The sequence below is a fragment of the Rhagoletis pomonella genome, unplaced genomic scaffold, assembly GCF_013731165.1.
Source record: "Rhagoletis pomonella isolate Grant_MI unplaced genomic scaffold, Rhpom_1.0 Rhpom_scaffold_00010, whole genome shotgun sequence".
Taxonomy (NCBI): domain Eukaryota; kingdom Metazoa; phylum Arthropoda; class Insecta; order Diptera; family Tephritidae; genus Rhagoletis; species Rhagoletis pomonella.
The window spans coordinates 12,532,104-12,549,627 of record NW_023458564.1 but is presented as its reverse complement, the minus strand read 5'-3'; the positions used below and the strand labels follow the sequence as shown (position 1 = coordinate 12,549,627).

At 34.0% G+C, this 17,524-nt stretch overlaps 1 protein-coding gene across 7 annotated transcripts in view; it reads left to right on the top strand.

The window, feature by feature from the left end:
- LOC118746066 (protein alan shepard) overlaps nucleotides 1–17,524 on the top strand; it is a 342,147-nt gene that overhangs the window by 121,114 nt on the left and 203,509 nt on the right. Inside the window, exon 1 of one of the 7 annotated variants that reach the window (XM_036479812.1) lies at nucleotides 3,511–3,572. The exons of the other annotated variants lie outside the window; for them this stretch is intronic. Within the exon in view, the coding sequence (XP_036335705.1) occupies nucleotides 3,540–3,572 (33 nt within the window). The 5' untranslated portion in view covers nucleotides 3,511–3,539. Of the gene's footprint in view, nucleotides 1–3,510; nucleotides 3,573–17,524 lie in introns of those variants that run through there. 7 annotated transcript variants of the gene reach the window in all.

The following is a 17,524-nucleotide window of genomic DNA, read 5'->3' as shown; positions in this document are numbered from 1 at the left end:
CGCACTTTTTTCTTAGCCAGATATGGCTTCAAGTCAATATCGAATCCGTCCAATATCTCTGACTAATATTCGCCAGTGATTAGTTTGCCCTTTTCAATGTAATCGATGTGAATGACATCACGTGCAACCTAAAAAATAGTGACCATGGCCCGTTTGGCTGACAGACTCACTTTGGCCTTCTAGGGTACACTTTTTGATTGTTCCTTGGTCTCTGGTGTATTGTATTGGATCCATATTTCATCAAGGGTTACGAAACGGTGCAAAAACTCGTTTGGAGTGCATCACTCCTTTAAAATGGCCACAAGTTTGCATTTTTGGTCGAGTATAAACAAGTGTGCCGCGCTAGCGTTTTCATATCCAAATACTCGTGTTCAGAGTCACTTGTGCTGGTACGACCACAACGGAACTCAGTAAACCGCCAGCTTGCTCGAAATTACACAGTAGTCTTTTAAATCTACTCCTGCGACTTTCAAAATAAGCGAAACCGGACAAAAGTTGTCCGCGTGCAGAGCAAATCCGATCAAATGATGGCTTATTTTAAGAAACCGGTTATGTCGCCAAAGTGCCTCACAAAATTGTTTTACGCGGTACTTTGCTGAGCTGTAAAAAAGAACTCCGGTTTAATCGAAATTCGTAACATAATGATTCCAAAAAAAAATCTCCCAAAAACTTTCGAAAAAACTGGTCAAAACTGGTTTGGAAAACCCGAGTCAATCACCCTAGTTGGGACATTCGCCGTACTGATTTTTTCTTCCTTCTTCGCACTAGGCAAAATAGCACGGCGAGGGTGTCAAAATTCTGGTTTTGGGGCTATGTATCAACCTCAGAGTATTTCGAAAATTAGTTCAGACGAATGCAAGATTTTATTTATTGAATATTTTGGAAAATACTTTTAAAACCAATCTTCATTTCTGCACCGCCAGCGTCAAATGGAACCACTTAGCCTCTATATGTGCAATAATGTATCGTTTTTGAGTAGGGTTGCCACCTGATCGTTGGATAACAAAATGCGATACGAAATTACAGGGCATGGCCTTCACGTGCACAAAAACTTTAATTGCTTCGGGTAGGGTTGCCAGCTATTTAAAAATTCAAGATTTTTTGATCACGCTAATCTCAAAACCTACGGAACAAATTTGTACGAAATTTTGTTTAATATAATCTGTATCGATAGGCTAGTACTTAGAATTTCTATAGGGTTGCCACCTGTCTAAAAGATTTTAAGATCCGTTCATTGAATTACAACAAGTCAAATTAAAGAGCTTGGCCTCTACATATTCAGTTATGCGTTATTTTTTTTTTAATTATTTGATCTTCACCGTTCGTTTGACTAAAAAACGAGCTACGAAGTGAAAGGTTTCCGGATGCGCAATAAGCTTTATTATACCCGAGCGCACATGTTAACAAGGGTTATAACTTGGTTCACATAACGGTTGTTTGTAACAGCCAAAACGAATCGAGATAGATATAGACAAATGTATACATAAATGATCAGGATGAAAAACGAAATCGATTAAGCCATGTCTGTCTGTCCGTCTGTCCGTCCGTCCGTGTACACGATAACTCGAGCAAAAATTGAGATATCTCAACGAAATTTGGTATGTAGGTTTCCCTTAATCCAAGGTAGGTTGGTATTGAAAATGGGCGAAATCGGACTTTAACCACGCCCACTTCCCATATAACGGTAATTTCCAGAAATACGAAAACTGCGATATTTTAGTAACTACAGAAGATAATTCACTCAAAATTGATATTTACAATAACTTTTAGACGAAAAATAAGAATATTATAAATTTTTGGAAAATGGGCGTAGCCACGCCCACTTATGGTTACATGTGTATATCTTGGTAACCACTGCACCAATTTCTTCCAAACTTGGCACAGTTGTTGGCCTTCGCACAACATACCAAATGGCCGAAAATTTTTAAAATCGGACAATAACCACGCCCACATCCCATATAACGGTAATTTAGAGAAATACAAAATCTTCGATAAATCAGTAAATATTGAAGCTAATTTATTCAAAATTGATGCTTGCAAAAATTCTTTACCAAGAAATACTTTTATGGTACAATTTTGGAAAATGGGCGTGGCACCGCCCACTTATGATCACATATGTGTATATCGGTAACCGTTCTAACAATTTGTACCAAACTCGGTGTGGTTATTGTGCTTGCCAAATATAAGCAAAACGTTGAAAATTATTGAAATCGGACTAAAATAACGGCCGCTTCTCATATAACGGTAAATTTCAGAAATGCTTGAAACTTCAATATTTCGAAATTGAAGGACGCTAACTTACTCAAAATTGATACACCCCGGCTTACCATGTAGCGGTAGCTTGCGGAAAGGTGAAAAACATATATTTAATACTTGCGCCGGGTATTTAATGTTCGGCTCCGCCCGAACTTAGACTTTCTTACTTGTTTTTATTTTTTCTTTGAGCGTGGTTGCCACTCACTTAAAAATTATCCCCTTACATATAATTCGTGAAGGCATTTTATATTAATGACATCAGATAAAAAGTAGTGCGTTCACTCATTTGCAATTTTCTTTGGGTATAGTGAAGCATATAAAATTTCATTTGTGTAAACGGCATTTTCCAACCGGACTAGTAGTTTAGAAGCTATACATTGACTTATCGACGATTTCACACTACTTTTAACAAACAAAAATTTACTTATGATTCAAATATCAACTTGAAGGAATTCGTTTAAATTTGATTTCTTTCTTCGATGTCAAAACACGATCTTCTATAAATACAATAGGACTCTGCGTATCTGAATTGAATAATAATTGTAGACATTATGAGCACTTAATGTATCTAACTATTTAAAAGTGAGTTCTAAATTGAAAAACAGTCTTTTGAAAATTACATATATCTTAAGTATTAGTTTTAACCAAAACATTAATCCAGTAATTAAATAAATAATTTTTCTTCATGAAGCGAATAATATTTCAAATATCAGAAATATGTAGTTCAACACTTGCTTGCTAAGAATAAATCGTGAGTATTGCGCTCTTTGATTACTTCAATATATTCACTGCATACTTTCAGGCTGACAAGCAAGGTTTTCTCTTGCACATTTCCAAATATTGCTCTTCCCCATAACAGAATAAAGGAACTCACAAAATACCAGCAAAGAAAACTTAAGAGTAAACTGAAGAGAGCAACAAGAGAATAGAGGAGCTGGCGAATTCGAAATGTTGCTTCGTTGCCAATTAGCCCCTAGTCAGTGGTCACACCGGCTCGCCACCGCCACCTCCAATTTCCTGCTTACTTTAGCCTCAGCCATTTTCTCAGTTATTCTCTATTCTCTCAGCAGTAATGTTGTGAAGAATCAAAACAAGCGGACGAACTACTACATGTTATTTAGCGTTACAATCACGAACCCACACGTTATTGTAAAATAATATAGAAATTTAAGTTTGAATAAAAATAAATATTCTGAAATATACAAAACACATATGCGGATAAGTTGAAGTTCGTGTGTATGTAAGTGTCTGCGGTTTGATGGCTTCGACTGCGCTTCGATCAGATGACGTATCATATGATGTGCCTGTGCCATATGGTAAGGATTTCTTGAATACATACATACGTATGTACCTACACATAATTGCTTGTCGATATGTTAATTCCAGCTGTGTGCTAGCGCGTATGGGTGGCTTTAAATTTCATCGTTAACATATGTTGAGAAGAAACTTGTATATATATGTACATAAGTATTTGAATGTAGATATCTACATTCATATATCCGGCTATGTACAATATATCTCTAAATAAATGGGATGTAAAGTGCCGGCCGTAAATCTCGAGCGAATTCGATTTCTATTTTTGAAACTAAACACATACATATAAATTAAATGAAAGTATGCATGTGTATTGCGGACAAACGTCATAAGGGGCCCTTTTGGCCAGAAAAATGTACATACATACATACATACATACTCATGCATTTTGCCCGCATATGGCTTTAGTCTATGTTTGTGTGTAAGTATTTATTTGTGGTCGTGATAGTGGTGTGTTTTATTGTAGTCTTAGTTAAATTTTTAAAGAATTATTTTCAAGCAGTTTTGCAAAGGGATTATTCTACAATAGGGTTGCGTTTTTTTTTTTGGTTTTCAGTGTTATTTTTAGATAATATTTTTAACCACCATCCACAAGAAATGGTGCCAATTTTGTCGGAAATATTAATGGTTTCCATGTAGAATAAGTACAAGTATTATACAAATTCAAAATGGTTGTATTTGACTTGAAAATGGTTTCATTTGAATTGTAAATGGTTTCATATGATATGAAAAAGGTTCCAGTTGATTTGAAAAAGTTTCCTCTGGCTTGAAAAAGGTTAGGTTAGGAAGGCGCGTAAAAATTACTCGTACTTCCACTCGGAGGCGGATTTTCCCATTGTGAATGCTCTTTGTGAGTGCCAGGAGGAGGCACATCCTTCCAGCCAAGATTAATCCATATTGCGAGTATGAAGTCTGTCAAAGCATTTAATATTCCGGATGAAGCCGTGGATGTTTGTAATTTCTTGTCTGGAGAGCTGGGCTGGGCATTAACATAAGAAGTGGTGAATCGATTCCTCTATAAATCGGTGGCAGTAGGGAGTTATCAGCTTAGCTAATTTGCATTTATATGCCGTGTCTAGCCATCTCATCGGCTATTTCGTTCCGTTCTTTATTGTTATATCCAAGAACCCAGCAGAGGGAGGTTTTGAAGTGGCTCAGTGAAGCCAGCGTTGCCGAATTGCTTTCGACTTTACCACCCTGGAGCTCAAGGTATAGGTTGGTGTAAATTTACGAATTTTGGTATAAATCTGATTAATTTTACCAAAATTCAAAAATTTACACCAAGTTATACACCAGTATGCTACTTGAGAGCCCAGAGTTTTGAATGCCGCCTGGCTATCAACGAATACAGTGACGTTCCCTGACAGAGACTTACTATACTGTATGAGGCAAGCAGCCTTCTCGATGGCAAATATATTCCCGCCTGAAAAACACTGCAGTTATCAAATAAACGATACGATTGCCTTATTTGAAGGTCCTTAGAGCCTACTAATTTTTCCATCTTTTACCGACAGGCGGCTACTTATACCAATATACATTTTTGTATGGCAAGCGAGCCGCTTTAATGTGTAGCCATATGAAAATTCAGTGATACAAATAGAAATATTCCTGAAAAAATTGCGCCCGTATACTTGACGGCTGATAACAAAATACAATACATAGTAATTAGCATACAAATTAGCGACAAACTTCGAGTGACATCCCCTCCAAAGCAGCAAATGTTGAATGAAATGGCTATAATAATGAACACAATGCGCAATATGTATACAAATACAAATGTTTTAGCCTGTTGATACATTAAAAAGAACACGAAAATGGCATGAAAAGCAAATGTGGTAATAATTCCATTTGACAAAAAACTAATTTCCTTTCGACGCCATCGCCATTGACAAGTTAATTTCATTACAAAGCTGTTAGAGGTTTTGTTTTCTTTTCTCTTTTTAGTTGGTGTTTATGATTTGTACTACAGCAAGGAACTACGGGGATTTATTTTTTTTTTTTTTTGTGATATAATTACTTAGATTTAGCAGCCATCCTCAGCTGGTATCTGACTTCAGTACCTTACAGACGAGTCGTACTAATTAGTCGAATCGACAAATAAAATACATATCATTAGAAAAGAAAAAACTGCTAAATTTTTCAACTTCTTCTTTAAAATATTTGCAAATACTGAATAAAAAACTGAAAATGAGTTATAAAAAAAAAGTATAGTTTGAGATTTTTTATACGCAGCACACTCATACAAAAGGGCATCGATCAAAATCTCACTAAAAAGCGTTGGCTATACGCAGCGGTAGTTGTTAGGCTTATTCTCACCTATGACGCGTTGGTCTGGTTAGAGGTGGTTAACACCAAATCATATGTTGGCTCACACGGCGTTTGACGTCTATGTTCCGTGTTCATTCTTCCAGTCTAAACAGAGAGCCCTTCAGGTGGAATAACACTTGATTACAAATTTGTGTTTTTTGTTTCACGGATGCTAATATCAAATTATTTTTCTATAGATTGGTTTATTGGAGATATTTGCAATTTACCGTTACTCAGCTAAAAAAAGGTGGTTCCACTTTACTACGTACAGTGACGAACAAAAGTATTGGCACAGTGAATTTTTCACAATATATGCACATTTTTTTAATTTTAATTTATTTTCGATAACTTTTTATAAAAATATGGTTCATTCTACACCAAAAAATATAAAAATAAAATCCCTAAACTTTCTGCAAAACTCCGGAAAATTCAATAAATTTGCATACTACTTTTCAACCTTCTATTTAGAATTTAAAAAAAAACTCTAAGTATTCAATTGTATAGCCCATTCCAAAAATCAACGCGATTTTTTAGCAACTTCAAACTCGAAATTTGTTACTAGAACTATATAGGCTATAAAACTGCATACTTAGAATTGTTCTAAGTATCTGAATAGCAAGATGCAAATTAGTATGCAAATTTATTGAATTTTTCTGAGTTTTGCACAAAGTTTAGAAATTCTATTTTATATTTTTTTTTTTTTGTCTAGTATGAGCTATATTTAAACAAAAAATAACGAAAAAAATATAATAAAAAACTTTTCGTGTATTGTGGAAAATTCACTGTGCGAATACTTTTGTTCATAACTGCATATCTTAAAAACAAACATAAATTAAACAATCGTAATACGAGATAAGGAAAATTAAAGCTAACAAATCGTATATACATCACTTTTGAGAAGTTGATTAATCATTTCAATTTACGTATTTATTTTTTCAGCAATTTTTATGATCACATTTCCTCATCAGACTTCTTTCACTTCTACCATTTTTTCAAATTATTGTTGCTTTTCCACAATAAGTTTTCACTAAAAACGGCCTCAAGCTCATAAAAATTTTTGAATATAATTGTTATAAGGCCATAAAATAACAAAAAAACAAATATTTATTTTTTGATAAAAAGTCAAAAAAAATTCAAGCTTTGTAAATTTTTTGCTTTTGAATGAAAGCCTGTTCCTTAAAAAAAAAATGAAGCTTCTATTGGATGGATAAATAACTAAGGAATGAGTGGCAAAATGAAAATGCGCTAGGATTTTTTGTTCTTGTCTAACCTAACTACTTAAACGATTGTTCCTAAGCTTGTTAAATCTTTTGGACCTTTTTTTTTTAAATTGACATAACGATATTTAAATTCATAATTCATTATTTTACGCAAATACTTATTTCTAAGTTCAAAGAAAACTTCCGTTAAGCTTAGTTAAATAAGAAATGGAATTGCTTAACCAAAGAAATTAAACCCATTATTAAATGCAAGATGTACTTATGTAAGTTAAAACAAACATTAATTGAGGTAAATATTATACAAACATATGTATGTATTTAGTTGCCTAAAACAGACATTTTAATGCCATTTTAATTAATAAGCTTAGCGTTGTCGCTGTCAATTGGTAGTCGCCTCGAGTAAAGGATTGCCTACCAGCACCAGCATATCTATGCACGTAACAACACGCGCTAGCTTCCCAGTCGCTTCGGATACGCATTTAGCTGGTTCGCAAAATAAACGAATGGCCTATCTACTTTAACCCTTAGCTTTGCTAAATATACATGTGTACATACATACATACAGTGGTGGTCACATAATTAGGGACACTACTTCTTTAAAAATTTTAACAAGAAAAAAAGTTTATACACAATCTTCTAAAAGATTTTTAAAAAATCGCCAAATGGTCACAAAAATTTCAAATTTTTTTTTATAAAAATCTAAAAAACATAGGGTATGCAGTTTTACAGCCGATTCAGTTTTGGTATAGAAAATAAATTACAAATTTCCAGCTTGTAGGAAATCGCATTTGTGCATTTTTCTCCATATATAAAACTTTTTCGAACATACGGTGGCGAGAATGGTTGTAAATAGGGAATAGACGTTTTAGCAAGTTTTGGCTCTTTTTCCTCGTTAAAAAAAATTTTATAATTTTTTTTTTATGAAAATGTAGCTTTTTATATAAACAAAACCTTTTCAATCAAAATTTCAAAGTTTGTAGAAAAAATTCGACGAATTTTAACAAATGTGCATCAAAATTTTAAACTTTTAAAACGAATTTTTTAGATAGATTTTGAGTATGCAGTTTTGTGGCCCATTAAATTTTATAATAAGTGCAAATTTGAAGTAGCTTACAGTTGATTTTCGGCCATTTCTTGTTCACGTATTTTTTCATACAAAGTCTGTTCGACAATTTTTTTGTATGGAGAAAATGAGCAACATAAAAAAAATATCAAAAATCAACGATACTTCATTGTAACAAAATTGAATAGGCTACCAAGAATAGAATAGAAGGTTACATAGAATAGAAGGTTACGACATGGTGGTGTCAAAAGTTTGTTTTCCTCCAATGACGTAGTAGCGAAGTGAGTTCTGATTGGCTGAAATATTTTACGAAGAAGGAGAGTACACAAAACGCAGAAAATATAGTTGCCGTATAGCATATTTTAGGAATCCTTAAAAAAATTTTTGATATAAAATCGTGGCAAAGGTTATTATTACAACATAAAATGTTATATCTTCACGTGAAACTGGATAAACATAATATTATTCGTACAATAGTGACAAATGAAATGTAAATCGAATGCTTATTGAAATTTGCTGGTGATTTTATTCTTGAAAGTGAGTAGAATGCACTCGCGCATTTTTAAATAAAAAGCGTTCATAACATTGGTAAAATTTCGCTACCGAAATTGCAATTCACCTTTAGACATACGGTAAACCTAAAATTACCTTTTTCAGCGTAATTTTTGCAATCAAAAACAGCGCACTTAAATTTTTAATAATTTAAATAAACTCACAGACGCAGAAAAATGCACAAACTTCAACGCAAATTGTCAAACGGTAAATATCAGGGTTACACATATTTGAAATAAAACGCGATGTATTTTTGAAAAAAAATAGTGTGTTTTTATAAGCCCATTTTTTAGGAATTTGGAAACTCCAAAAATTTAGCCATCTACGTCATCAAGATGGCGGCCATGTCTGATGTCGTAACCTTGTATTCTATGAACCTTGATAGGCTACTGCATACTCCGAAAGTTAAAAAGCTGAAACTTTTTTTGAAACTTTCTGGAATTTTGGTAATTTTTGTACAAAGTTTGAAATTTTGACCCACATTAAATAAACGAAAGGGAAATTGCAAAATAACGCTACAATTGCTCTCCGTACTTATATTTTCGCCACTGTACATACGCGTAATACCGCCAGCAAAACAAAATATCAAAAATCTTAGCTTGAAAAATATTATTAAAAATTTTGAAACTTTTATGACCATTTTTTTCAAATTTTACGAATTTTTATAAATCTTCTACAAGGCTGAAAACTTTGCATTGCATAGTTTTCGTCGTATTATAAATTGTATTTAAAAAAAGTTAATAAATAAAGAAAAATAAATGGCCAAAACTTGTAAAGAAGTAGTATCCCTAATTATGTCGCCACCACTGTATGTACATATGTATATTTAGCAAAGCTAAGGGTTTAAGTAGATAAGCTATTCGTTTATTTTGCCTACACACTAGGGCGGAGCACTTTGGTTTCGAAAAAAATTGTATGTTATATTCGATTTCTACGTTCGATTCTAAGCAAAAATCGCAAAAAAACTATATACCAAAAGTTACGTTTGACCCTCCCCGCTTTTAATAGAAAAATTTGTGTGCTATAATTTTTTCTGAACGAAATTAATTTTTCACTTACAAAATGTTGTGTTTTCTTCTTACAATATAATGCCTTTTCTTTTGAAAATTGGGAGGGTCAAGCGTAAATTTTTGGTATATAACTTGTACGACATTTTTGCTGAGAATTAATCGTAAAATTTGAATTTGCTAAACACTTTCTTCTAAAATTTCGCTCCGAACAAATTACTCCGCCCTAATATACATATTTATAATTCGCTAATGCTGTTACTGATTTTACTGCGTCACCAGCTTCGTTACAGTTTCATTATGCGTTTTGCTATTTTTTATCCACCAACATTTTTGCTCCCAGTCAGTATCTATTGTCTACTGCGTTCTGTTTTTTTTTTACCTTCTCCCCCATCAAAAGTCCGCTTCTCGCTAATATCTTTCCCAGTTTTTGCTCCACACTTGCAGCCACATTCCGTGATTTTATATTTTTTACGTTGTTAATCCTACTGCTTTTGCGGCTAAGAGCGAATGATTGCTCGCTTACTACCAAAGTGACACCGAAACGCTAATACTTGCATACATACATACATACAGTCACTCTTCACAACTAAATACGTGGATTACAGTGACAACGTCGCGACGGTAGCCCATTAGTAGCCAATTTTCCATCATTGCTTTCATCATTTTCCGGTCGGTTCCGGTAGAGCACTTATGGATTCGTGATTATTTTTTACTAAAATGCAGGCAGCCATATACTTGCTCTATTCATCGGCAACACCCACATAAATATGTATGTATAGTACATCATGCCGACAGAAGTATATATGTACTGCTTACTATTCGCTCTTCGGCCCAGTACCCGTAAGCCCCTCTTAAGCCCATGCGTAAAAGCGCATCTGCCTACAAGTCAGCAATGGATGGCTATTATTATTTTTAGTGCGATATCCCTTTATTATTTATTTATCTATTTTTATGCTCTTCACTTTTGCTTTTTCCCTTTCGGTATTCCGTGGGCGCAACAGGTTGCTGTTGAAGGGGCCAGTAGGAGTTTTTATCAGAAGCAATGAAGTGGGTAGTTTCCCTATTTCGTGCGTCACTTCAGCGCTCTCATCGTCGCTTTCATAATTTTCCCCATGACTGTTCTAGTCAATTTTGTTGGGTTCTATAAGGGTAAAAGCAGCAGCACCCAATGCTAACCACTCTACGAGTATCCATTAATGGTGACGCGTGTGCGTGATGTGTACAAGTGTGGGTGTTCATTTTTAGTTTACTCGTTTCCACATACAAACGCACAAAATGGTCACCCAACATCCGGCTGACACATCCACTTGCTGAATAACTATTGACCGATGCGAATTGACGCGTTCGCGTGTAAAAAAAGAAAACGATATTTGGTAGCAGCATATAAATGTGTTTATTAAATGCGTATTTTCGTAAGTGAAAAACGAAATGTAATTTGTAAGGAAAGGAAGTTGCTTAACTTCTTAACCACCAAAAAATGAAATGAAATGTGCGTTAAGTTAATAAATCCACTTTTATACTTTTACAAAAAATTTCGTGTGTAAATAATTTGTTGCGATTTTTCTGTATGTATGTAGACGTGCCTTGCGCTCGTTACGTATTGTTGATATGGATATAAAAACATGCAAATAAATATAACAATTATTACACGCAAGGCTGTAGTAGTTGTGCAAAATTTCTTACATCTTTTGACTCTCACGTCTCCGTTCGTGAATTCTGTGTAACGTGAAGTACGCTTGAAACACAAACCGAACCAAATCGATGAGCGAAATTTCGAAACGAAATTCGCATCAGCTAAATGACAAATAAAAAATATTAAAATACAAAAGTGAAAAGATAAATCCCAAAATTTTCCCATTCTGCTTCTTGCTGATAATTATCTAGAAATAAAGCTATTTTTTCACTCACGCCCGATTTTGTGAGCGGCGGCAGAGAAAAAATTAAAAAAAAATAAATCTACTCTCGCCGAATTTCGTCAGACAAACTTCTTTGTCGCTTTGATTGTGTGCTATCTCATATACTGCAGTGCGTTTTAATTTTGGCGACGAACTTTCTTGCGATGAAGTCACTGCTCTTGTAGGCTTGGAGGATGGCATCAAACAGGATATAGCCCTAACTAATATGCAGGCGGACCCAGTCCTCTCGCGCGCCGAAAATACTGATGTCACTTCCTCCTACAAACTTTGTTCATATTGCTAAAAAATTCCCAGATGTATATCTAAGAACAAATCATTCCGATATCTAAAATTTAATCATTTAAAAAATTTCAGATAGTTATTATAATAAAGATCCATACATAATAATGTTCGCAAATTACTAATAATCAATTTCTTGTTTTTTTTTCAGGTAAGTGCAACTAAATTTTTAGTCTTGACCCACACATAATGGTAAGCGTTCATAAGTATTTCGTGAGCCTTAAAAAATTTAATATATTTCGATGTAAGTATATATGTATGACATTGACTCTTTTTTAAATCGAACGGATTTCGTAAAAAAAAATTTTTGTGAATTCTATACATGAAATAAGCTAACACGTATTCGAGGAATTTATTTTTTCTTTTTTTTCTTAAGAGATATGATCTGTCAAAGTTCGAATTTTTTCGTGATTCTGACTAATCATTTACTTCTTCAAATCGTTATATATCGGGTTCTACTTATCGTAGAGACTTCATTTTAACGTCGTTTTAAAGCTAAAGTAACGAATACGTGTTAACTTATTCCATGTATAGAACTCATAAAAAAAATTTGAAACCAATCGAAACTGTGGCACCAAATTTGGTGTCCGATATGACAAAGAATGCCTCATTGACGAAAGTTTCAGTAAAAATACTTTTTAATAACTTTTCAGTTAAAGTTATGTAAAAAAGCTTCAGAGCATAAAAGTGGTGGAATTTTCACTCCCACCTTCGCAGTTGTGTGACCTTCGAGTACTTTTGCATTGAGTCTCGGTGTACACGTTGTATTGTACATATTGTATTTCAGTTGAACCAAGTGGAGAACGGTAGTGGGATCCGATCTTCTTCTCACCACATCCTTGCCTGCCACGCAATCCGGAGAAACGGACACAGACATCTACACTTGTAGCATCGAAGTACAGGGTGCTTCTGATATAAAAACCTTTGGCGATCGTACGTTGCCTTATAGATGGCAAAAGTATTTATTTGAGATAGAAATAAAGTCGGAGGTTTTGTACTGCCTACAGATGGGAAAAAAACTTGGACCAAACACCGAAGCCAGATCTTACCAACCATTACCGCTAACCACTCTATTCGAACTGTGAATGAATTACATTAGATTTATTATTCCCTTAGGCTTGAAATCATCAAGTTCTTTGAAAAAAATTAGTGCCAAACGGTTATATGTACCTTACGTCTGGCAAGGTCAGACGGCGGTCAAGAGGGTGTTTACATCTTGCCTAATTTAAAATTGATTAGTGAAACTTTGGATAAGTCGTATAACATTTGTTTTTGTCACAAAGGCTGCGTTTCTTTATACATTCCGGATAATCCCATTTCACAGCCGGAACAAACAGAATGCGTTTGAAATATACGTCAACATATCATCAGGAACGTTCTAAAGAATAAATAAACAAAAAAGTTTATTCCAAACGTTCAGAATGAATAAAGAAATGCAGCCAAAGTGTTTCTCTAGTACATTTGATTTTTTACAGCTTTCTAGAAAACTCACAAGAATTTGTTTCATTATTTTTGTTGCTTGAAAAAGAACTTTGCCGTTGGTGTAAATTTTCTCGAAGAACTTAGAATAGAAACTATTTTTTATTGAGATCTTCAGACTGATTTAAGAAATTCTTATAGAAGAAAATTTCTTTTTCATTTCTTGAGTGTGATTTTATATGAATCTTTCGATTTTCTTGAGAACTGCATACTAAGCTTTAATCAGGTACAATTTTTAATGCTACATTTCATTTTTGAAAATTTTAAATATATCGTTGCTTGGATAAAACTCAAAAGAAGAACAACCATTTCTTTCTAATAAGTCCCGTGTGAACAAAATTCCCTCAAGAGTTGAGTTTTCTTGCAAAGCAGCATCTTTTGGCTCAACAGATGAGGTAAAGAGAACATCAAATATTTTCAAACTGCAACTTTACCAATGTGAATTAAAAACTGTTCATACTTACAAGTTTTGCTAAATCACTTACTCATTATTTTCTTCGCTCAATAAAATATGTATTAGTACACAACGCACAAACTACGAATTTGACACCAAAATCTACGCAAATAATGATGAAAGAAAAAAGAAAACTACTTATCGACAACCACTGTTAGTGCTGCCACATGATATAATTTGGTTACCACAGTTATGTATTTGCATAAATGGTAAACAAATCTTTACACTGCAATTTTTAGTTGCCTGTGTAACTATCCTCAAAGTTGAGTACCAACCAAATTTGCACATAAAGAAAAATCGTCATTGGGGCGAAAAAATCGTAAAATTGTCATGGCCGTAAAAAATCTTCAAAATGACGACCAAATCGTCAACCTGGCAACACTATTGGTACCTCTCGTCCGTATATAAAACAGGTCCCGATCAAACCGCTTCCTTGTTCTTCTCTATAGAATGCAAAATTCTCTGGATACTTGTCAAGATGACTGTGCAGGTAGTGTACGTGATGTATGTACATATGATATCCTAAAGCTCTTATAATTTCCTGTGACAATTTTAGTAACTTCAACAAACGAATTCAAAATTCTTTATTAATGGTCTTATTTGAGGTCTGTCGAAAATTCTCGCTTTTACATACATATCTTTTCAGTGCTTAGAGCAGGAAATTTTCGCATTTTATTAGAAAAGGATTGCCCACTTTTTGAAGAGCCTTAAAAAATTGTTTATCGGGTGCTTAAATGCTTTAAATGCAAGGGGAAAGCGATAAAATTTTGACTCTTAAAATTAAAAGTTGAATTACGATATTCTGTTCAACCTATTTTCAGAACAAGGCCTTGAAAATCTGAACCAAAAACCATATAATTTTCAGAATGAAAAAATGGTAGCAGCCTTTCTCTTTTCTACGATGTAGCGTCACTCTTGCACCTGACGCCAACTAGGGGTCTATTTTAAACTAGAAGCCAATTCATTATTAAACCATTTTCTTGGGTGAAAGGTTTAGGTTTTTTATACGATTTTCCTTCGAAATCCCCCTCACTACTCACTTCAGTGAAGATTTCTTAGCATGAATTTTTCACGGATGAAAAAAGAGTTGGAATACGTGCTTTCTCTGATTGTGTTAAGGGTTTCCTACATACGGCTTCTGTTTCAAGAATTCAGAGCACAGTTTACAAGAGTTCTATTTGAAGTGTCATACTACATTTGGCTCATTGAGACAACCTCTAGGCTACGATGAAAATGTGATATGTATTTAAATCAATTTATATATAGCAACTTGCTGATATTTAGAACTTTAAAATGCGCACCATAAATGTATCGATTACAGCCAATATTCAAAACTGGCATTAAATTCTAAACTACTCTTAGGAAAAAAAAATAAAAAAATATTTCTTTAGTATTGTCAATGCACACCTAAAAACAGATTACTAGCAATATCTCGGCACCAAAAAATTTTGTTAAAATTGTTGACCTGTGTTAAGTGACCACTTGCTGACTTTTTTCAATATTCACAATATGTTTCAAGTTAATAATGAGTTTCCCTAATTTGTGTATAAAGTTTGAAACTTTTATTTATATGTTTTTTCTTAAAGCTTAGACAATATTTTTATAAAAAAATAATAAAAAAATTAAGTTGGAAAATATTGTGAATATCAAAAAAAAAAGTCAACACGTGGTCACTGGTTTGAGTCACTGTACGTACTTTCAGTGAAGATAAATACGGAGGGCTGTTTAGACCTGGAACCTTGTTACTAGGAAATATTTGATGCGAATTTTATGTTGGGAAAGTATATACAGAGAAGATCTATATATATTAAATACTTATCGATAAATTGAAGGGAGTCTCAATCTAGCCGCAGTATGCCAACCTCTTATAAGATTTGGGGTTGCCTAAATATGGAACAATACAGACGAGGATACTGCAACTCTTTTATAGAGACTTTTAAAAATAAAAGCCAACAGGTCTTCACTAGGCACAGTTTTTTGTATATACAACAGCAAAACTGGTCAAAGTGGTGTCCATCGTATCCCAGACTAGTGCTCACATATGTCAATTTCTAATCAAAAACTGATACGATTTATTCGTAGATACACCCCTCAAAATGTACTAAAAGCTGCTAGCGCCCTTTGATATTTAACCAGTTTTTTAAGTGATGAATGCAACACCCTTTATATACCCACATATGCATGTACTTTAATTGCACTTGTGACCTTCACATGCCGCATGATTGTTCCCAATAAAGTTATTTTTTATGCCTTTGTTTTCGATGCAGCCTTAAGCACAGCTGTAAGTTTATTGACATATTTTTTTCTTTATTTTTACTGGTCGCTTATGCTGCTTTAACACACTGTATGTATTCATACTTACATAAGTGTGTGTGTACTTTCTGTATATTTGCGCTTGTTGCCTGGCCCTTCGATAACAATTTCGTCACTGCTTTTTCACATCCTCAGAGTATTTTTTTCCGCACCCTTCTTGTTCACATGTTGCCATATTGCAGAAAAATTTTAAAAGTTGTGAGAGCTTTTTTTTTGTTTTTTTTTTTTGTTCCTGCACAATTTTCAATTTCGTACCGAATTCGTCGTTTATCCTTCTGTTATTGGAGAGTAGCTTAACATTAATATTGATTTTTGCGTGATTGTTATTTATTTTTCATCACATCTTCTGGCGGCTGTGTTAACACTTTCGGCTTTTGTGCCATTTGTAGTGTTCAATGCGTGTTGAACTGAATTTTTGTCTTTCTTATTTGCGCCAATTGCTTTCGTCGCATTATTGAAATCTTATTTAACCTTTCATGTGGAGATTTTCATTTCGATTGACAATTTTCCTTTTTACGCCTTTTCATCTGCATGTCTTTGTACCCAGGGACAATTTTTTTTTCTGCTGTAGATCGATGTAAATATGCATTTTCTGAAAAAAAGCAAAAAATTTAAGCAAATTTCCTTTAAATTTATATTCTTGTAACTTCATCGAAATGCATTGATTTTCTATTTATTGAAGTTTGTTTTTGCAAGGCGAGTTTCGATTCCTAGTCATAGAAAAAACGATTTATTCGACAAAACTATGCATCAAAACGAGACCGTTCGAAAATAAAATAAATGCCCATCAAGGCCTTTTGCACTTGGCCATTTCCTTGTGTTCGTGGGCGCCACCTTTTTTTCGATGTCCACATATGGGCACCGAGTCAATGAATCTCTCAACGCAGCTTTACAAAATTCATCCCCTTAAAAATTCGCCTATTTTCTTCGGTACCCGTCGCCCACGCAAACTGGGCCATAGCTCTTGCATTGAATAGTTCTCGCGAAAGGATCAAAGACCTTCCATTTTCTTTCGACATCGTCTAGGTTTCGGCGCCATATAAATGGACAAGCATGAAGAGAGATTTGTAGAGCGTGATTTTCGTGCGTCGAACCAAGGCTCTGTTTTTCAAAAGCCTACCGAACCCTAATTAACACCCGTTGGCAAGTGTTATTCTTCGCTGGATCTGCAATGTGATGTGGCCATTATTTTCGTGTAGTTATTTAGTGCCAGACATAATAATAGGGTCACCCTATATTGATAAGTTTTGACGATTTATTTTTTCCAAATTCATTTCAGTTATTTTTTAATAAAAAATATAGTTTATTTCTTAGCAAAAACCGTATAAAACCAAGTTTCAAACTTTTCATAATGCTTAAAA